The sequence below is a fragment of the Somniosus microcephalus genome, chromosome 15 (genome assembly GCF_052327205.1).
Source record: "Somniosus microcephalus isolate GS21.2 chromosome 15, FLI_Smic_1.0, whole genome shotgun sequence".
In the NCBI taxonomy this organism is placed as follows: domain Eukaryota; kingdom Metazoa; phylum Chordata; class Chondrichthyes; order Squaliformes; family Somniosidae; genus Somniosus; species Somniosus microcephalus.
In genome coordinates this window covers 24290319-24313115 of record NC_141001.1, presented here as the reverse complement: position 1 = coordinate 24313115, position 22797 = coordinate 24290319, and the positions used below count along the sequence as shown (strand labels likewise).

The following is a 22797-nucleotide window of genomic DNA, read 5'->3' as shown; positions in this document are numbered from 1 at the left end:
AACATTCGTTCATGGGGGGTGGTGTTAGTGGCCGTGCAAAGTAATGACCGGATGGAGTGCAGCGCTGTCGGGAGGACTTCTTGCCAGCGGGAGGTTGGGAGGCCCTTAGACTTTAAGGCTAAGAGGACGGCCTTCCATACCGTCGCGTTCTCTCTTTCCACCTGACCGTTACCTCTGGGGTTGTAGCTGGTGGTCCTGCTTGCTGCAATACCTCTCTCTAGGAGGAATTGCCGGAGTTCCTCGCTCATGAAGGAGGAGCCCCGGTCGCTGTGTATATAGTTCGGGAACCCGAACAAGGCGAAGAGGGCATTCAGGCACTTAATGACCGTGCTACTGGTCATGTCGGGGCAGGGGAAGGCAAAGGGGAAACGGGAGTACTCATCAACGATGTTGAGGAAGTACACATTACGGTCAGAGGACGGGAGGGGCCCCTTAAAGTCGATGCTCAGGCGCTCGAAGGGGCGGGTGGCCTTGATCAGGCTTGCTCGGTCCGGCCTATAGAAGTGCGGTTTGCACTCCGCACAGGTCTGGCAGTTCCTGGTCATGGTCCTGACCTCCTCGATGGAGTAGGTCAGGTTGCGGGCCTTAATGAAATGGTAGAGTCTGGTGACTCCGGGGTGGCAGAGCTGGTCGTGGAGGGTCTGAAGCCTATCGATATGCGCGCTGGCGCATGTCATTCGTGAAAGGGCATCAGGGGATTCGTTCAGCTTGCCTGGCCGGTACAAGATCTCATAATCGTAGGTGGAGAGCTCGATTCTCCATCTCAAAATCTTGTCATTCTTGATTTTGCCCTTCAGCTTGTTATTAAACATGAAAGCCACCGAACGCTGGTCGGTGAGGAGGGTAAATCGTTTGCCTGCCAGGTAGTGCCTCCAGCGCCGTACTGCCTCCACGATCGCCTGGGCCTCTTTCTCGACCGACGAATGTCGGATCTCGGGGCCCTGTAGGGTCCTTGAGAAGAAGGCCACTGGCCTCCCCTCCTGGTTTAGGGTGGCGGCTAAGGCGAAGTCGGATGCGTCGCTCTCCACCTGGAAGGGGATGGACTCGTCCACTGCGTGCATCGTGGCCTTGGCTATGTCTCCCTTAATGAGGGAGAAGGCCGCGCACGCCTCCTCCGTGAGGGGGAAGGAAGTGGCTTTCAGGAGGGGTCTGGCTTTGTCCGCGTAATTGGGTACCCATTGGGCATAGTAGGCGAAAAGCCCCAGGGTTCTCCTAAGTGCTTTAGGGCAGTGGGGGAGGGGTAGCTCCATGAGGGGGCGCATTCTTTCTGGGTCGGGGCCGATGATTCCGTTCTCCACTACGCAGCCGAGGATGGCAAGGCGCGTGGTGTTAAACACGCATTTCTCCTTATTGTAGGTGAGGTTCAGCCGTTGGGCCGTACGGAGGAATTTCTCCAGATTCGCGTCATGTTCCTGCCGGTCGCGGCCGCAGATAGTGACGTTATCTAGGTAGGGGAATGTAGCCTGCAGTTCGTTCTGGTCAACCATCTGGTCCATCTCCCTTTGGAAGACCGAGACCCCATTAGTGACACCGAAGGGGACCCTAAGGAAGTGGTATAGGCGCCCATTCGCCTCGAAGGCAGTATACTTGCGGTCCTCAGGGTGGATAGGGAGTTGGTGGTAGGCCGACTTCAGGTCGATGGTCGAGGAAACTTTATACTGTGCAATCTGATTGACCATGTCAGATATGCGGGGGAGGGGGTATGCGTCCAGCTGGGTATATCTGTTTATGGTCTGGCTGTAGTCGATGACCAGGCGGTTTTTATCGCCGGTCTTTACGACTACGACCTGGGCACGCCAGGGGCTGCTGCTCCCCTCGATAATGCCCTCTTTCAGGAGGCGCCGCACCTCAGAGCTAATGAAGGCTCTGTCCCCGGCGCTATACCGCCTGCTCTTGGTAGCGACGGGTTTGCAGTCAGGGGTAAGGTTAGCAAACAGAGAGGGTGGCGGGACCTTGAGGGTGGAGAGGCTGCAGGTGTTACGCGGTGGGCGGTTTAACGTTTGCTGGTTGTTGACTGTGAGTGGGGGGAGGGGTCCACCGTATGCTAGGGTTACGCTTTGGAGGTGGGATTGGAAGTCCAGCCCTAGTAGGACAGCAGCGCAGAGATGGGGGAGGACGAGGAGTTTAAAGTTTTTATACTCCGTGCCCTTAACCGACAGGGTCACGACACAGTAGCCGCTGATGTCCGTGGCGTGGGACCTCGATGCCATCGAGATTCGGCTGCGCGTTGGTAGGACAGAGAGGGAGTAGTGGCTCACCGTGTCTGGGTGGATGAAGCTCTCCGTGCTTCCGCTGTCGAACAGGCAGGTCGTGGCGTGGCCGTTCACTTTGATGTCCATCATTGACTTGGACAGATGGTGCGGGCGGGCTTGGTCCAGGGTGACGGAAGCTAGTGTGTAGCTGAGCGAGTCGTTGTCATCTGCGGGCGAGGCGGTCGGGCGTGGTGAGTAAAATGGCGTCTCCCACGAGGTAGGGCAAAATGACGGAGAAGATGGCTGCCCCCGTAGCTCACATGAGGCACTATTGGGGTCGGTTGCCTTAATCAAAGATGGCCGCCCCCATGACTCATGTGTGGGGATGCTGGCCTCAGTTGCCCTAAACAAAGATGGCCGCCCCCATGACTCATGTGTGGGGATGCTGGCCTCAGTTGCCCTAAACGAAGATGGCCGCCCCCATAGTTCGCATGCGGCACTGCTGGCCTCTGAGGATCCGCTCCTGCAGGCCTTGGAGAAGTGGCCTTTCTTCAGGCAGGTTCTGCATATGGAGTTCTTGGCTGGGCAGCGCGACCTCGGGTGCTTCTCCTGGCCACAAAAAAAACAGCCGGCGGCCCGATCGCGGATGCCCGATGTCGGGGCCGGTGCCGGGGGTGGCGGGGCCGGTCGGATCCGGGACGCCGACGCAGAGGTAGGTCCCGGGGGCGGCGCTGGGAAGGGTGCTGTGGTAGGGGTCGGGCCCGAGTCCCAGGGTCGCGAGCAGTACCTGGTGAATGCTTCCTGATCTTGGTGGGCCACTTCCAGGGAGATAGCGAGGGCTTCAGCTTTTTCCATGCTGAGGTCTTTAGCTTCCAGCAGTCTTTGCCGTGAGTACTCGGACCGTAGGCCTTTCAGGAATGCGTCGCGGATATTATCTTCAGTATTTTCGGCTGCCGACACCGATTTAAAGTCACAGTTCCTGGCGAGTGCATATAGCGCCTGTGAGAATTCGGCTACTGATTCTCCTGGCTGTTGCGGCCGTGATATTAGGAGGTGCCTAGCGTACATGTAGTTTACCGGGGTCCGGTACTTCTGTTTCAGCAGGTTGATGGCGGTCTCGTAGGTAGTCATGTCCTCGATGAGAGTGTATACTCTCGGGCTCAGTTGCGCCTGCAGGACACTTAGTTTGGATGCCTGAGGGACGCTGGATTCTCTCAGGTATGATTCGAAGCAGACCAGCCAGTGTTTAAAGTCTGCGGCTGAGTTTGCTGCTCGTGGGTTCAGGTCCAGGTACGGCGGTCTGAGGGCTCGCAGCCAAGCTGGCTGGTGTGGCTGTGCTCCTGGGAGCTGCGCTGGTGGCTCCTCCGCCGGTTGTGACTCGTTGTCGGACATCATTAAATTTAGTCAATAAAATTGATATACCTATCAATTCCTCCAATAAAAGGCGAAGAGTTACGAAGGTGACTAAAGGTTTTTATTGACTAAATAACAGAGCCCACTCTCGTGGGTGATCCGATCCAAGCAGGAGGAATACCAGTCAGTCGCTCACCTTTATACCTGGCCTGGTGGGTGGAGCCAAGGCGGAGTCGGCAGTGGTCATCCCAGGTATAGCAGTGTGGCAAGAGCCGACCTCGTACCGTGATACAATAGTGGTCAGTGATACAGTTATAACGAACAGTGGTGAACAGTGCTAACTACTAACAGTGATACGATAGTGAACGTGGTTTACCACAAGGTGGAGGAGCTGGGTCTGTAATTAGAATAGATGGAGGAGCTGGGACTGTAATTAGAATAGATGGAGGAGCTGGGTCTGTAATTAGAATAGATGGAGGAGCTGGGACTGTAATTAGAATAGGTGGAGGAGCTGGGTCTGTAATTAGAATAGATGGAGGAGCTGGGACTGTAATTAGAATAGGTGGAGGAGCTGGGTCTGTAATTAGAATAGATGGAGGAGCTGGGTCTGTAATTAGAATAGGTGGAGGAGCTGGGTCTGTAATTAGAATAGATGGAGGAGCTGGGACTGTAATTAGAAGAGATGGAGGAGCTGAGACTGTAATTAGAATAAATGGAGGAGCTGGGAATGTAATTAGAATAGATGGAGGAGCTGGGAATGTAATTAGAATAGATGGAGGAGCTGGGACTGTAATTAGAATAGATGGAGGAGCTGGGACTGTAATTAGAATAGATGGAGGAGCTGGGAATGTAATTAGAATAGATGGAGGAGCTGGGTCAGTAATCAATAAATGGAGGAGCTGGGAATGTAATTAGAATAGATGGAGGAGCTGGGAATGTAATTAGAATAGATGGAGGAGCTGGGACTGTAATTAGAATAGATGGAGGAGCTGGGACTGTAATTAGAATAGATGGAGGAGCTGGGAATGTAATTAGAATAGATGGAGGAGCTGGGTCTGTAATTAGAATAGATTGAGGAGCTGGGACTGTAATTAGAATAGATGGAGGAGCTGGGTCTGTAATTAGAATAGATGGAGGAGCTGGGACTGTAATTAGAATAGATGGAGGAGCTGGGTCTGTAATTAGAATAGATGGAGGAGCTGGATCTGTAATTAGAATAGATGGAGGAGCTGGGACTGTAATTAGAATAGATGGAGGAGCTGGATCTGTAATTAGAATAGATGTAGGAGCTGGGTCTGTAATTAGAATAGATGGAGGAGCTGGGTCTGTAATTAGAATAGATGGAGGAGCTGGGACTGTAATTAGAATAGATGGAGGAGCTGGGACTGTAATTAGAATAGATGGAGGAGCTGGGTCTGTAATTAGAATAGATGGAGGAGCTGGGACTGTAATTAGAATAGATGGAGGAGCTGGGACTGTAATTAGAATAGATGGAGGAGCTGGGACTGTAATTAGAATAGGTGGAGGAGCTGGGTCTGTAATTAGAATAGGTGGAGGAGCTGGGTCTGTAATTAGAATAGATGGAGGAGCTGGGTCTGTAATTAGAATAGGTGGAGGAGCTGGGTCTGTAATTAGAATAGATGGAGGAGCTGGGACTGTAATTAGAATAGATGGAGGAGCTGGGACTGTAATTAGAATAGGTGGAGGAGCTGGGTCTGTAATTAGAATAGATGGAGGAGCTGGGTCTGTAATTAGAATAGATGGAGGAGCTGGGTCTGTAATTAGAATAGGTGGAGGAGCTGGGTCTGTAATTAGAATAGATGGAGGAGCTGGGACTGTAATTAGAATAGATGGAGGAGCTGAGACTGTAATTAGAATAAATGGAGGAGCTGGGAATGTAATTAGAATAGATGGAGGAGCTGGGAATGTAATTAGAATAGATGGAGGAGCTGGGACTGTAATTAGAATAGATGGAGGAGCTGGGACTGTAATTAGAATAGATGGAGGAGCTGGGAATGTAATTAGAATAGATGGAGGAGCTGGGTCAGTAATCAATAAATGGAGGAGCTGGGAATGTAATTAGAATAGATGGAGGAGCTGGGAATGTAATTAGAATAGATGGAGGAGCTGGGACTGTAATTAGAATAGATGGAGGAGCTGGGACTGTAATTAGAATAGATGGAGGAGCTGGGAATGTAATTGGAATAGATGGAGGAGCTGGGTCTGTAATTAGAATAGATTGAGGAGCTGGGACTGTAATTAGAATAGATGGAGGAGCTGGGTCTGTAATTAGAATAGATGGAGGAGCTGGGACTGTAATTAGAATAGATGGAGGAGCTGGGTCTGTAATTAGAATAGATGGAGGAGCTGGGACTGTAATTAGAATAGGTGGAGGAGCTGGGTCTGTAATTAGAATAGATGGAGGAGCTGGGACTGTAATTAGAATAGGTGGAGGAGCTGGGTCTGTAATTAGAACAGATGGAGGAGCTGGGTCTGTAATTAGAATAGATGGAGGAGCTGGGTCTGTAATTAGAATAGGTGGAGGAGCTGGGTCTGTAATTAGAATAGATGGAGGAGCTGGGACTGTAATTAGAATAGATGGAGGAGCTGAGACTGTAATTAGAATAAATGGAGGAGCTGGGAATGTAATTAGAATAGATGGAGGAGCTGGGAATGTAATTAGAATAGATGGAGGAGCTGGGACTGTAATTAGAATAGATGGAGGAGCTGGGACTGTAATTAGAATAGATGGAGGAGCTGGGAATGTAATTAGAATAGATGGAGGAGCTGGGTCAGTAATCAATAAATGGAGGAGCTGGGAATGTAATTAGAATAGATGGAGGAGCTGGGAATGTAATTAGAATAGATGGAGGAGCTGGGTCAGTAATCAATAAATGGAGGAGCTGGGAATGTAATTAGAATAGATGGAGGAGCTGGGAATGTAATTAGAATAGATGGAGGAGCTGGGACTGTAATTAGAATAGATGGAGGAGCTGGGACTGTAATTAGAATAGATGGAGGAGCTGGGAATGTAATTAGAATAGATGGAGGAGCTGGGTCTGTAATTAGAATAGATTGAGGAGCTGGGACTGTAATTAGAATAGATGGAGGAGCTGGGTCTGTAATTAGAATAGATGGAGAAGCTGGGTCTGTAATTAGAATAGATGGAGGAGCTGGGACTGTAATTAGAATAGGTGGAGGAGCTGGGTCTGTAATTAGAATAGATGGAGGAGCTGGGACTGTAATTAGAATAGATGGAGGAGCTGGGACTGTAATTAGAATAGGTGGAGGAGCTGGGTCTGTAATTAGAATAGATGGAGGAGCTGGGACTGTAATTAGAATAGATGGAGGAGCTGAGACTGTAATTAGAATAAATGGAGGAGCTGGGAATGTAATTAGAATAGATGGAGGAGCTGGGAATGTAATTAGAATAGATGGAGGAGCTGGGACTGTAATTAGAATAGATGGAGGAGCTGGGACTGTAATTAGAATAGATGGAGGAGCTGGGAATGTAATTAGAATAGATGGAGGAGCTGGGTCAGTAATCAATAAATGGAGGAGCTGGGAATGTAATTAGAATAGATGGAGGAGCTGGGACTGTAATTAGAATAGATGGAGGAGCTGGGACTGTAATTAGAATAGATGGAGGAGCTGGGAATGTAATTAGAATAGATGGAGGAGCTGGGTCTGTAATTAGAATAGATGGAGGAGCTGGGACTGTAATTAGAATAGGTGGAGGAGCTGGGAATGTAATTAGAATAGATGGAGGAGCTGGGTCTGTAATTAGAATAGATGGAGGAGCTGGGTCTGTAATTAGAATAGATGGAGGAGCTGGGACTGTAATTAGAATAGATGGAGGAGCTGGGACTGTAATTAGAATAGATGGAGGAGCTGGGTCTGTAATTAGAATAGATGGGGCAAGCAGGGATGGTAATTTGAGTCGATAATGATTGAGTTCAGTCATTAGAGTAAATGAGGGCTGAGATCTGTAAATTGGAGTAGATGAGGGGAGTGGGGTTGCTTCTTAGAGTAATCGGGGCCACCCTTTCTGTGACAGTGGATGTGTAGTTACCAACAATCTATCATTTGTACAGGAGCTGAATAATCTATTCATTTTCCTCCTAATTGATAGAATTTTCAATTCCCCAATATAATTGGCAACCAGAGTCCTTCAACAGCCTGATGCCTGTTTCTATTACCCAGGTGTGTGATATACAGCTCACTTGATTCTGGGGCGTAATGGGAGACAATGTTTGAGGAGGCCTGAGGCTGTATTTCCATCAACAGATGTTGTCATCACTGTACGTCCCATGTGTTTCACTTTCAGCTGTATATTATACACATAGTGAGACACACTCCTGGTAGAGGATAGCTCGTTCTGTTTGTTATTTTTTTTTTTTTGCACCTGGTTTTGGAGGAGACAAGTTATACATGAAAGCCCTTGTGCTGATACAGTATTGTGATACGTTGGCAGAACATGTGGGGGCATCAGATAATGGAAGCCCTTGAGGATTCAAGGCCACAGTTATGGACCCATGAGATGAGTTGCTGATCTCAAGCTGAGTTGAAGTTTTGGAGAGATGCACAGCTTAAAGGGGTGACAGGATCGTCCACATCATTATGGAGTGTTATACCCCATGATTATCTGTGAACATGCTATTCCCAGTAAAAACTGTCAAAATGGCCTTGATTGCTCCAATGACCTTTCAGGTTCAGTTGGTGCTGTGATTTTGCACTGTGTCTGACAAAGTCCACATTGAAAAACATGGAAATGGAATGATCATGACATTTGAGTCTGGATAAAGTACTGTAAGTTGGGAGTCACTGCTACTTGCAGAGATGTATATGTTTTGATAGCCCTGAGAGGTTTAGCTGGGAGTCTAATCCCCATTTCCACAACTCCAGGAAAAGCAAATTCCTTCTAATCCCAATTCTTGATTACAACAGTGACTACAGTTCCAAAATACTTCATTGTGAACGACACCGTTTTGATATTCCGTTATGTCCGTTCAGAATCAAAAGCATATATTGTCGTGTATCCAAGTTATTCAATGCCTTTCTGCCTTCCCGGGTGTTGAGGAGCAAATACTCTGAACACCCAACTTCATTACAGACACTGCTCCAAGTTAAATGTCATGACAGGGAACCTCAAGGACTTTGGAATGTATCTTTTTGTTTTGGAAAAGGAAAAGCTGCAAATGTTTGCAATATGAAATGAAAACAGAAATATGCTGGAAATACACAACTGGTCAGTCAGCATCTGGAAAGAGAAAAGGCAGGTTAATAATTCAGTGGTGTGACTCTCAACAGTTTGATGTGGGGTACCTAACAATAACAACTTGTATTTATATAGCACCTCTCACATACTGAAACGTCCCAAGAAATGTTTCCTCGAAGCTGCGCAGCAATGGGAGAGGTCCTGCGCGGGCTGTTCACCAGCTTGTCCATTGTAAATACCACGCGTGCCCGCAAATTTAAAAGGACCGTGTACTTTAAGAAATAGGCCGCTCAGAAAAAATCGCAGCTTACAGGGAATATTGGTCCGAAGGCACTTCACAGGAGCGGTATCAAACAAAATTTAACATCGAGCCACATTAGGAAAGATGACCAAAAGCTTGGTCAAAGAGGTAGGTTTTAAGGAGTGCCTTAAAGGAGGAAAGAGAGGCGGAGAGGTTTAGGGAGGGAATTCCAGAGCTTAGGGCCTAGGCAGCTGCAGGCACAGCCGGCAATGGTGGAGCGATTAAAATTGGAGGAGCACAGAGATCTCAGTGAGTTGTGGGGCTGGAGGAGCTTACAGAGATAGGGAGGGGCAAGGCCATGGAGGGATTTAATAAAAAGGATGAGAATTTTAAACTCAAGGCATTGCCGGACCGGGAGCCATTGTAGGTCAGCGAGCACAGAGGTGATGGTGAATGGGACTGGTATGAGTTAGGAAACGGGCAGCAAAGTTTTGGATGCGCTTAAATTTAAGGTGAAAGAAACATAATAACCTACTTGATACAAATACTGGGTTTAAAAGTACCTCAACCATCCAGGACAAAGCAGCCCGTTTTATTGGCACCCCATCCACCACCTTAAACATTCACTCCCACCACCAGCGTACCGTGGCTGCAGTGTGTACCATCTACAAGATGCACTGCAGCAACTCACCAAGGCTTCTTCGGCAGCACCTCCCAAACCCGTGACCTCTTCCACCTAGAAGGACAAGGGCAGCAGGCGCATTGGAACACCACCACCTCCAAGTCACACACCATCCTGACTTAGTATATCGCCGATCCTTCATCGTCACTGGCTCCCTCCCTAACAGCACTGTGGGAGTGCCTTCACCACACGGACTGCAGTGGTTCAAGAAGGCAGCTCGCCCAACCTTCTCAAGGGTAATAAACGAATAAAAAAAAACAAATCCACTCTAACTTATTCTACTGGCTCCCAGTAGAAAGAAAATGAATGTCAGCAGGTTTACTACCGCTGACAGCACTAGGGTGATGGACATGTCCAATTCATGCTGTAGCTTACTCAACCAGTGCAGAGTAAAGGTGAGGATTATTGCATTTCTAGCTCATCTCCAAGAACCATTTACCAACGTATGGGTCCTACAACCAGAGCCAGCGTGAGCTGCAGAAACCTTAGACTGAAACAGCGAACTCAGATCATCGGGGAATAACAATTCAGTAATTCAATTGGCTGATGCACTTGCAGTTTCCCTGATTTACCTGAAATCTCTCCTTCTCAGTGAAATTATTGCTTCAAGTATACTTACAGGAAACTGCTAGAATTCAGAATCTACCCTGGCAGTCAGTCCTGTTTAAAGCAGTTTTTCTAAATGCTGATATAGTCATTCTACTCAATGTGGCAGTTTCCATGTTTTACTTGAAAACTCCACATGACATAGGGCCGAGGATGTCAGCTCGTATCTGATACTGAGCCTGAAGGCTTACATGACGGGGCTGACAGCGTACTGTAACTCCCTGTCTGACATGTAGCCATGCATGCATGTTTTTTTCATTTTGCAAATGTTTAATATATAGACCTATAATGTACAGGACAGTATCTATAGGGTTACATAAAGTTAATGGTGTTGTGCATGATTCAGTACTGTCAGTAAAATCCACACATAGATAAGCATGCATACAGACACACACATACACAAATATACGTACACACAGTAATAATGCATATACACAAATACACATGCATACATATACATGCACACAGACAAGAGTATAAACACGGACAAAAACATAGATCAGACACAGACACATACACACACAGACACATACATACGCAGATATATGCACATGGCCAAGAATATATACAGGTACACACAAACAGGCGCACAGTCACTGATGCACACTAACCCGCACATACAGCTACAGGTAGAAATAAACACCTATACAAATACAACATGCATATGCACAAATATTATTGCACACAGCTGTATGCTCATACATACAGATATACTGTCATGTGTGTACATGTGCACTTATTCCATGATAATTTTACAGACGGAGCCTAACTAATTCTGCTTATTGACTGGGTTTCTCTCCTATGTTCTATCTTTTAAACAGAAAGCCAGCTCCTGCCTGGGAATAACTTCACCAACGAGTGCAACATTCCCGGGAACTTCATGTGCAGCAACGGCACGTGCATTCCTGGGGCCTGGCAGTGTGACGGCCTGCCAGACTGCTTTGACAAGAGCGATGAAAAGGCGTGCCGTGAGTGATGGCTCTGTGTTTATCTTAGACGGCTCGAGTTCCAGATCTTTCCATGGATGATTTAAAACCCGTGTTCACTCTCAGGCGCCCAGTCATCTGTGACGGACCTGGCAATCAGTCACACATCAATTGAAAGCTGGAAGCAGATTGGCGATAAATTACTGAACATCCAAATATTTTAGTGTCAGGAAAAATGTGATGAATTGCTTAAAGACTAAGCCCAGTCAGCACCTGTGTGTACCTGGGTTTTCCCTGGCCCTACATATCCAAGTGTATTGGATATACCCTTTAATCTGCTTTTATATTCCTACATTACAACAGTGACTACACCTCAAAAGTACTTCATTGGCTGTAAAGTGCTCAGGAACATCCTGAGGTCGAGAAAGGTGCTGCGTAAATGCAAATCGTTCTTTCTTTCTTTCTCAATTGGTTTCCACAGTACGAGTCTTGCCCAGCCACCAACAACATGAAGATAATCTTCGGGAACATTTTAAGTCCGCCAGCCCAGAAGAGCCCTTCTGGTTTTATTGTCAACTGGGTCCTATGAAAGCAACCTTTAGTTAAGTGCTAAGAAGAGCCAGTCATGTTGGCCCTTCCCTACGTCCCCTCCTGGCTGACGGTTCCTCTGCACTGGTGAAACCACAGTGTACCGATGGTCATGGGACTGGCACGCTACCAACAACTGGGGCTGGGGGGGGGGGGGATGGTGGGTGGGTGTAGAGTGGAGATTTTCACATTTGTGAATCAGAACTGACTAGCCAATTAAGCAACTATTAGCAGCGTGCAGAAGCTACTGAGGTGGATTGATGTCACCTGTGTTACAACTGGGGATGGCTGTAAAATATGTGAAACCAAAATATAAAAATCTTCTGATTTGAAAACCCCAGCCCCCTCCCAAACATAAAAAAAGTTCCCATTCCGGTCTTTTTCCACTGTGCACCATTCCGTGACTGAGAATGGGGATAGGAAGCCTGGAGGTGCATGAGCGTGACCTGAGGACCAGGAGAAGATGACTTGTAATTCTCCTTGCCTCTATTACCGCTCCCCCACACCACCACCCCGTGGGTAAGCTCCCAGTATTTGACCCTGAGGGAACAGCTGAGAAATGTAGTCCCAGGCCTGAATGCACACCCTGTCACTCTGCCGAGCAGGCTTCATTGGTACTGACCCATGGCAATGGGAGCATCTGTTCTCCAGCCCTAAATGTTTTTGATAAAAGAAAGGAAGTATGAACTGAATTAGTATTGCACTTTTCATGACCTCAAGGTGTCCTAAAGCATTTTACAGTCAATGAAGTACTTCTGAAGTGCAGTCACTGTTGTAATGTAGGAAATGCGGCTGCCAATTTGCGCACAGCAAGGTTCCACAAACAGCAATGTGATACTGGCCAGATAATCTGGTTTAGGTGTTGGTTGAAGGATAAAGATTGACCAGGACACCAGGGAGAATTCCCCTGCTCTTCTTTGAAATAGTGCCATGGGATCTTTTACGTCCACCTGAGAGAGCAGACAGGGCCTCAGTTTAACGTCTCATCCGAAAGACGACACACTCCAACTCCCTCACCACTGCACTGGAATGTGAGCTAAGGCCCCCACTTCAAGTCCTGGAATTACACTTAAGCTGTGCCGGTCATCATTGTAACACTGCAGAGATGAGAGGGCATTCAGCATGTAAGGAGTTAAAGCCAGGCCTTCAGAGCCCTCCCTTTCCCAGAGGCCATTTCATGAGAAAGGCAATAAGGGCAAAGGGACGGGCAGATTTATTCGCCGACAAGCCGGGGCAGCATTTCTAATCTGATGGCAGCTGTTGATTTTGCTGATTGTGATTCCTGTCGTCATGGGTCAGTGAGCAGAGCTGATTTGGATTTCACAGGGCCTGTGGAGTTCAGACTCGAGGGCTCCAGACTCTCAGATCCTTTGTTTTTAATGGTTGGATACTTTGGTGGGGTTTTTTTTGCTTTTGCGCTGGATTTTCTCTCTTATTTATCTGGATTTTCTCTTATCTGTCTGGATTTTCTCTTATCTATCTTTCTCGCCTTCCCACAGCAGAAGTCAAATCCAAGTGTGCGTCAACTTTTTTCCCCTGTGCCAGCGGTGTCCATTGTATCATTGGGCGTTTCCGGTGTAATGGATTTGAGGATTGTCCGGATGGTAGCGATGAGGAAAACTGCAGTAAGTGTTTTTATTGTCATTTCAAGATTAGTAGATGTGCTTAGAAAGAAAGAAGCTATAACTCTAGCAGGCCTCAAACAGGCCTACCTAGTTTCACTCACTGGTTTAAAAATGTAACCTATTTAGAACTTTTCATCACAAATAAAACCTTTTCTTTATATGGGTTTGTAATCTGCCTCGCTCTTTGTGGGATCATAAGTCTAATTCCTAACGTTTCTAGTGTTGCCAATTGAGGTTGGACCTATTCCTGGAGGCTTCATCACATGAACTTCCACCTCCAACCATCCCACCCGGTCAAACTGCCTTTTTTTCCCAATGCATTGTTATTTTGTAACTAATGAATGAAAGTGTGCAAAGAAAATGTAAAAAAAACACACTTTTTTATTGCCCCTATGATTTTCTGCCCGCCGCAATGTCCAGGAGATTAATCTTTAATTCCTGGAGACTCCAGGCCAATCCTGGAGGGTTGGCGACCCGAAACGTTTCCTCAATGTTGACAGCCCTGTTACTTTAGACTGTGTAGCCGGACACTGCTCTCTGCCTTACCATTCCCCTTTATTATTTATATCCTCCTCTAGTTTCAATCCTTCCTTTGGTCGTGTGCTCACTCTTCTGCTCTGCGTACGTTTTAAGAGACTGCTTGGCCCCTCCCCGCCTCCCCACCACCACCACTTTGTAAAGTTTAGGAAGGTTAACGCATCTCGTCCAATGACATTTTGTCATTCTGAAGACGCCAAGGGCGATTGTCGGTGGCGGGAGCAGCCCGGGAGAGGTACGGTTCATTTTCAGTGATGGTGATATCACCACAAGTGGCACAATGACATATTGCGATGCGAAGTATGTTGTGACACAAAATACAGAAGAATCTCAGTTATCCATAGGACACGAGAGGTGAGACAGGCCACTTTAATTTTACCTCAGAAATACATTTCATATAGACTGGTAGTTCATCTGCTTCCCCGTAGAAGTATCTCCCACTCGCTTAAGCACCTCGCCCTGACAGCCCTTCTGAAAACTGTAAACAGGCCCTGAGGAGCATGGGGGACACTTGAACAGAGCACGCGCACTAACAGTTAACAGGAATTTCTATCAAAGGAGGACTCTTGTTAAGACAGGAAAACCTGTCTTCAGTGATGCTCAGTCCAAATGGCTTCAACTATTATCTTAACCCTTAAAACTCAGCTTACTGCCTGTGTTGCACTAACCATAGGGCGTTGCTGTTTGCTCAGCCGGGTAAAGGTGAAACCTATAAAATCACCATATCTAATCTTATTTGACTGCCTGCAATCATCTGTCTGCGGCCCCATTTGATAGAGTATTCCAGCAATGCCGTGTTAATACAATCCCCTTGTTCCATGAAAAAGGAGCTTCAGGACTTTCCCGTTATGATGTTACCGCGGTGAAGTCATCCGTGCGCCTCTAACCTCCCTGACCTCTGGAGGCCGCGACCCCTGGATGCCATCTGTTGACACCCCCCCACCCCCACTCCCCATGGGCGTGAACTGTTTGCTCTGGCCTGATGAAGCAATGTCAGGCTGCACACTCTGAGACACAATGAGCCCCACCAGAGAGGAAGAGAGTCGTGAAATCAGAAGACAAAGGAGAGCTTCGTGGAGCTACATAGAATCATAGACTGATACCACACAGAAGGAGACCATTCGGCCCATCGTGGCTATGCCAGTTCTTTGGTAGTGCTATCCAATTAGCCCCACTCCCCTGCATTTTTCCCATGGCCCTGCAAATTTTCCCTTCAATTATGTATCTAATTCCCCTTTGAAATTTATTGTTGAATCTACTTCCACCACCCTTTCAGTGAATGCATTCCAGATCACAACAACTCGCTGCATAAAACATATCTCCACATCTCCCCTCTGCAATTACCTTAGATCTGTGTCCCCTGGTTACCGACCCTTCTGTCACTGGAAACAGTTTCCTCAGATGATTGCATAGGGGAGCTTTCTATGCATTTAACTCTGTTGTAGGATGAGCTCTTAAAATAAAAACTTTAAAAATTAGATATTTTTCTGACATGAACTGGGCCCATTTGCAGTTATAGAATGAGGCTCAGCATCCAATAATCAGATGCTTCCACTTTTAATTCCCATTAGAAAACGGGTAAGATTTTCTCAAGGAATCTTGTTGGAAAGATGAGCCATGAATTTCCACACAGTGATTGGGCTGCTGTCACACCAATGAAAAAAGACTTGCACCCATTGGTCACGAGGGTTTCCTTGGTCAGCTCATTTGCATACCCATTGGAGTAGGGATTGGTGTAAATCCCGTGTAAAATAGTTGTAAGTTGCTGCAAGGCATGGAAACTAGAGTGGCCTATAAAACGACAGGGGGACGTCCAGGTATGGAACTTGGCTCACTCATTTGACTCTCAGATAACTTTGCCTGATGTCCAAACAATCTTTTCATCATACTTTTCAAGAATGATCTCTACAGCAGGACAGTCTGCCCCAAGCTGATGATCTCTACAGCCGGACAGTCTGCCCCAAGCTGATGATCTCTACAGCCGGACAGTCTGCCCCAAGCTGATGATGTCTACAGCAGGACAATCTGCCCCAAGCTGATGATCTCTACAGCAGGACAGTCTGCCCCAAGCTGATGATCTCTACAGCCGGACAGTCTGCCCCAAGCTGATGGTCTCTACAGCAGGACAGTCTGCCCCAAGCTGATGATGTCTACAGCCGGACAGTCTGCCCCAAGCTGATGATCTCTACAGCCGGACAGTCTGCCCCAAGCTGATGATGTCTACAGCCGGACAGTCTGCCCCAAGCTGATGATCTCTACAGCCGGACAGTCTGCCCCAAGCTGATGATGTCTACAGCCGGACAGTCTGCCCCAAGCTGATGATCTCTACAGTCGGACAGTCTGCCCCAAGCTGATGATCTCTACAGCCGGACAGTCTGCCCCAAGCTGATGATGTCTACAGCAGGACAATCTGCCCCAAGCTGATGATCTCTACAGCAGGACAGTCTGCCCCAAGCTGATGATGTCTACAGCAGGACAATCTGCCCCAAGCTGATGATCTCTACAGCAGGACAATCTGCCCCAAGCTGATGATCTCTACAGCAGGACAGTCTGCCCCAAGCTGATGATCTCTACAGCCGGACAGTCTGCCCCAAGCTGATGATCTCTACAGCAGGACAGTCTGCCCCAAGCTGATGGTCTCTACAGCAGGACAGTCTGCCCCAAGCTGATGATCTCTACAGCAGGACAGTCTGCCCCAAGCTGATGGTCTCTACAGCCACACAGTCTGCCCCAAGCTGATGATCTCTACAGCCGGACAGTCTGCCCCAAGCTGATGATGTCTACAGCAGGACAGTCTGCCCCAAGCTGATGATCTCTACAGCAGGACAGTCTGCCCCAAGCTGATGATGTCTACAGCCGGACAGTCTGCCCCAAGCCAGGGGAAAAAATCTCGCAGCATCTACCCTGTCAATCCCCCTTAGAATCTTGTATGTTTCAATGAGATCACCTCTCATTCTTCTAAACTCCAGAGAGTATAGGCCCATTCTATTCAATCTCTCATCATAGGACAACCCTCTCATCCCAGGAATCAACCTAGTGAACCTTCGTTACACCGCCTCTAAGGCAAGTATATCATAGAATAGAATCATAGAATGGTTACAGCACAGAAGGAGGCCATTCGGCCTATTGAGTCCGTGCCGGCTCACTGCAAGAGCACTTCAGCTAGTCCCACTCCCCCGCCCTTTCTCCGTAGCCCTGCAAATTTTTTTCCTTCAGGTACTTATTCAACTCCGTTTTGAAAGCTACTATTGAACCTGCCTCCACCACCTTCTCAGGCAGTGCATTCCAGATCCTAACCACTCGCTGCATTAAAAAGTTTTTCCTCAAAGTCGCCTTTGGTTCTTCTGCCAATCACTTTAATTCTGTGTCCTCTGGTTCTCAACCCTTTCACCAATGGGAACAGTTTCTCTCTATCTACTCTGTCTAGACCCCTCATGATTTTGAACTTTTTTTGAAGGACAAAGATGTGCGGGTTAGGTTGATTGGCTATGATAAATTGACCCTTAGTGTTAGGGGGACTAAATACGAGGGGTTACGGAGATAGGGTGGGATATGTGTTGGTGTAGGGGTTACGGGGATCGGGTGGGATATGTGTCGGTGCAGGCTCGATGGGCCGAAATGGCCTCTATCTGCACTGTGGGGTATCTGTGATTTCTGTGTGATTTCTGTGACACCTAAATCTCTCTGAAGACCAACATTTGAAAGTTTCTCACCATTTAAAAAATATTCTGTTTTTCTATTATTCCTACCAAAGAGAATAACCTCATATTTCCCCACATTATACACCATCTGCCACCTTATTGCCCACTCACTTAACCTGCCTATATCCCTTTGCAGACTCTTTGTCTGTGTATCCAGCTGCAGCTACTGGCAGACCGCATTGTGGCGCTGGAGCTGCGAATGGATACATACTGGAGCATTCGCGATGCTGAGGACGTTGTAGATAGCACGTTTAGGGAGTTGGTCACACCACAGGTAAAGGCTGCACAGGCAGGAAGGGAATGGGTGACCGCCAGGCAGAGTAGTAGGCGTAGGCAGGTAGTGCAGGGGTCCCTTGTGGCCATCCCCCTCTGAAACAGATATACCGCTTTGGATATTGTTGGGGGAGATGGCTTATCGGAGGAAGGCAGCAGCAGCCAACTTCCTGGGACCATGGGTGGTTCTGCTGCACAGGACGGGAGGAAAAAGAGTGGGAGAGCTATAGTGATAGGGGATTCTATTGTAAGGGGAATAGATAGGCGTTTCTGCGGCCGCAAACGAGACTCCAGGATGGTATGTTGCCTCCCTGGTGCAAGAGTCAAGGATGTCTCGGGGCGGCTGCAGGGCATTCTGGAGGGGGAGGGTGAACAGCCAGTTGCCGTGGTGCATATAGGTACCAACGATATAGGTAAAAAATGGGATGAGGTCCTAAAAGCTGAATATAGGGAGTTAGGAGGTAAATTAAAAAATAGGACCTCAAAGGTAGTAATCTCAGGATTGCTACCAGTGCCACGTGCTAGTCAGAGTAGAAATAGAAGGATATTTCAGACGAATATGTGGCTAGAAAAATGGTGCAAGGGGGAGGGATTCAAATTCCTGGGACATTGGAACCGGTTCTGGGGGAGGAGGGACCACTACAAACTGGACAGTTTGCACCTGGGTAGGACCGGGACCAATGTCCTTGGGGGAGTGTTTGCTAGTGCTGTTGGGAAGGGTTTAAACTAAAATGGCAGGGGGTTGGGAACCTGTGCAGGGAGACAGAGTGAAGCAAGGATAGAAGCAAAAGACAGGAAGGAGAAAAGCAAACGTGGAAGGCAGAGAAATCAAGGGTGCAAATCAAACAGTGCCACAGTAAATAATAATTCTAAAAGGACTAAGAGTGTTAAAAAAACAAGCCTGAAGACTTTGGCCTAGAAATTCAGTATCGCTACGTTTGGGGCGCTACAGTCGAGCGTGCGCTAAATTTAGCGCCCGGCACAACTTAGCGCCACCTTCACCGAAATTGAGTTGCATCGCCCCAAGAGGTTGTTGCTGCGCTAAAGCAGGCGGTGCACGACTATCCTAAGGCGCTAAGCCGGCGAGCCGAGGCGCTACCACCAAGGGCGGGCGCGGCGCAGGTGTGGCCAGTTAGCGATTGCAGGCAGACACGCTGGCGCCGGTCACCTCTTAAAGGGGGAGGGTCGATTTGGCTTGCAGCCACGCCCTGCACATTGGAGCCCTGATTCTAGGCCTGGACAGACCTGCTGCGACATCGTTACGCCTACGACCATGGAGAAGGCCAGGGAGCGAGCGCAGCGCTTCAGTGAGGGGGCCCTGAAGGTTCTGGTTGGCGCAGTGGAGCGCAGGCGACCTATCCTCTTTCCTGACAGTGGCAGGAGGCCGGTGCCCAGCGAATATAGAAAAGCTTGGAGGGAGGTGGCACACAGAGTGACCTCCATTAGCATGGTCCCTAGGACCCCAACGCAATGCAGGAAGAAGTTCTACGACCTCACTCGGGTTGTCAGGGTGAGTACCCTTTCCAGTATCCTCTTCATCCCTGCATGTGCACCTCACTTTATGGCCAAAGGGTCCTGAAAGCCCCAATGCCCAGCCCGCATCCAACACCTATGGGACTCTCATGAAAATCACATGCACATTCACCACTTTACACACTGTCAGGGCTATTTGACCATGGGAGGCAGTGCAGCCAAGATCAGGGCTTGACACTGTCAGGGCTATTCCACCATGGGAGGCAGTGCAGCCAAGATCAGGGCTTGACACTGTCAGGGCTATTCCACCATGGGAGGCAGTGCAGCCAAGATCAGGGCTTGACACTGTCGGGGCTATTCCACCATGGGAGGCAGTGCAGCCAAGATCAGGGCTTGACACTGTCGGGGCTATTCGACCATGGGAGGCAGTGCAGCCAAGATCAGGGCTTCACACTGTACTCAGAGCCCGTCCTTTCTCTTGCAGGGCAAGCTGGCCCACAATAGGAGGCAGCAGCAACGGACCGGGGGAGGCCGTCCTGAACTTAAAGACCTCAGCGATATGGAGCAGCGAGTGGAACGGATTATTGCAGGCCGGCTGATTGGCCCTGTCGCCGTTCTCGACAGCAATGGTAAGGTCATCACCTTTTTGACCTCTCTCTTTACACTTGTGCCTCACACCAGCATCCTTTACCACTATCGAACCAATGCAGTGCATTGCAGCACTCATGCCTCCCTCGCTGCCGCGCTGTCCTCACACTAAAGCAACTCTTGTACCTCCCTGCTTTCAGATGCTGATTCACCAGGTGAGGAGGCGGGCCCTCAAGCTGGCACTGTGAGTGAATCGGAAGGCGAGGAGGAGGAAGAGGAAGCCGGAACATCAGTGCCACCCTCAGCCGAGGCAACCCACGGCCATGATGGGGACACGTCTTCCCTGGAGGGGAGCAGGGGGGAAGGGTCTGAGGAGGGTGAAGCTCCGGGGCCCAGCGGGCTGCAGCAATGCGGGGGAGTAGGGAAGCTCGGCGGCCTTCTCCCCGGAGGGAGAGTGTGGCCTCCAGTCCTGCTACAGTGAGCGCAGAGGAGGTGCGGCTCCTTGGTGAAATGGGCGCCCAGGCGGAGCGCAGGCACACTGAGCTCATGGCTGCAGTGGCAAGGATGCCTGACTCCATAGAGTCACTGGCAACGAGTGTACAGGAATTCGGGGCAGCACAGGCAAGGAGTCTGCAGGAATTCGGGGCAGCACAGGCCAGGAGTCTGCAGGACTTCGGGGCAGCACAGGCAAGGAGTCTGCAGGACTTCGGGGCAGCACAGGCCAGGAGTCAGCAGGACTTCGGGGCAGCACAGGCCAGGAGTCAGCAGGACGTCGCTACATCACAGGCCAGGAGTCAGCAGGACGTCGGTGCAGCACAGGTAAGGAGTCTGCAGGACTTCGGTGCAGCACATGCGGCTTCCAGCCAAGTGCTTAGTCGTGCCATGCAGTCACTGGCTGGTCTGATGCAGACACAGATCAGGGCCACACGAGCACTAACTGCTGCCACCCTCACTGGATCGGCCAGGATTCACCGGGGCCCTCGCCGCGCCGCAGCAGCCCAGCAGTCTGTGCTTCAGCAGATTGCTGCACATGCTTCAGTGCTGCCCCGTGCGAGTGCCAGTGTCTCATCCGACCAGGGAGTGCCTGTGCTCTGTCAGGTTGGCAGCATTCCTGCTGCCAACACTGTCACTCCTCCACTGCAGCTGCCACCACCCATAGAACAGACTGCTGCTGCCCAAGCAGAGTTGGAGCAGTCAGCAGCCAGGCCGTCCAGGCCGTTCCCCAAGGGCATCTGCCGACTCACTATCTGACCCTCAGCAGCCTTCCCCCAGCCTTGCTGCAGCCACTGGGGTCCGATTGCAGAGGAGCTGCAGGGCGGGAAGGGGCCAATCTCGCAAGCGAAGCAGATCACCCTCGCAGGCCAAAAAGTAGGAGGTCTGGCAAAATGTTTTTTTTTTTTGTGAAGGCCAAGGATCATGATCATTTTTGTTTAACCCTTTTGTTCATTGTCTCCAGGTTGTGAGAGCCAGTTATTTGTCTGACTGTTTTTTGGGGGGTTTCTCTGTATTTGTTTGTCATGCGGGAAGGGCACAGAGTTTGTTAAATGAATAATTGTCTTTATTCGGATTGTGCATGTTTGCACTTTGAACTATTTGTTGCCTTGACCGGGTCAGGGTTTGCGGAGCGGGTCCATTCATGTTCTTTCAATGGCACAAGCCATTCCCTGAGAGGGGGCCTAGAACCGACTTGCAATAAGCCGCTGACGGACGGCCCTTGCACTTTGTGCCTCCATCCCATCTTGGTACTCCTCCTTCTCCTCCTTCTCCTCCTCCTCTGGTGGTCCTCCAATGTCTGCTGGCAGTGGCTGAGTCCTGAGGATAGCCAGGTTGTGCAGCATGCAGCACACTACAACGAAATGGGAGACTCGCTCAGGTGAGTACTGTAGGGCTCCCCCGGAATGGTCCAGACAGCGGAACCATTGCTTTAGCATGCCGATTGTGTGCTCAATGATGTTCCTGGTCGCTTGATGGCTGTCATTGTATCGCTCTTCAGCAGGGGTGGTGGGCGCATGGAGCGGGGTCATCAGCCAGGTGCACAAAGGATAGCCCTTGTCCCCGAGAAGCTAGCCTCCTGGGTGAGTCGGGGCTTCGAAAATGTCTGCCACAGAAGTCTGGCGCAGGATGAAGGCGTTGTGGCTGCTGCCTGGAAAGCGGGCATTGACAGCGAGTATCAGCTGCCTGTGGTCACACACCAACTGCACGTTCAACGAATGGAACCCCTTCCGGTTGCGGTAATCCTCGGCATTCTCTAGAGGCACTAGCAAAGCCACATGCGTGCAGTCAATGGCGCCCTGGACCATGGGGAAACCCGCTATTCTTGCAAATCCCATTGCACGCACTTGCTGCTTGTCCAGGGTCGTGGGGAAGGAAATGTACTGACGTCTCCTTTTGAAGAGGGCATTCGTGACCTGGCGGATGCAGCAATGCACCGCGAACTGGGAGACATTGGCAATGTCCCCAGTAGCGGATTGGAAGGAGCCGATGGCATAGAAGTTGAGAGCCACTGTCACCTTCACTGCCACCGACAGAGACATCCTGCTCCTCAGCTGAGGCTGCAGATCTCTCTGAAGCAGGTGGCAGATCTTAGTGACCACCTCCCTTCTGAATCGAAGCCTCCGAATGCACTGCTCCTCAGACATGTTGAGGTAGGAGAAGTGCTGGCAGTATACCCTGGGAGGGTAAGGCCTCCTGTGCCGACGCCTGTTGGCCCTCCTCCGTCTGGCCATGATTGGCACTCTCTCTCGGCGTCTCTGAGCCCTCTCAATGCAATGGAGAAACCCAACGTTTCCACCCA

The 22797-nt window shown here is 49.4% G+C and overlaps 1 protein-coding gene across 2 annotated transcripts in view; it reads left to right on the top strand.

Annotated features, from left to right (window-relative positions):
• ldlrad3 (low density lipoprotein receptor class A domain containing 3) overlaps nucleotides 1-22797 on the top strand; it is a 209834-nt gene that overhangs the window by 67404 nt on the left and 119633 nt on the right. For both annotated transcript variants that reach the window (XM_086007555.1, XM_086007554.1), the window contains exons 2-3: nucleotides 11114-11260; nucleotides 13306-13431. In XM_086007555.1, the coding sequence (XP_085863681.1) occupies nucleotides 11114-11260; nucleotides 13306-13431 (273 nt within the window). The remainder of the gene's footprint in view (nucleotides 1-11113; nucleotides 11261-13305; nucleotides 13432-22797) is intronic.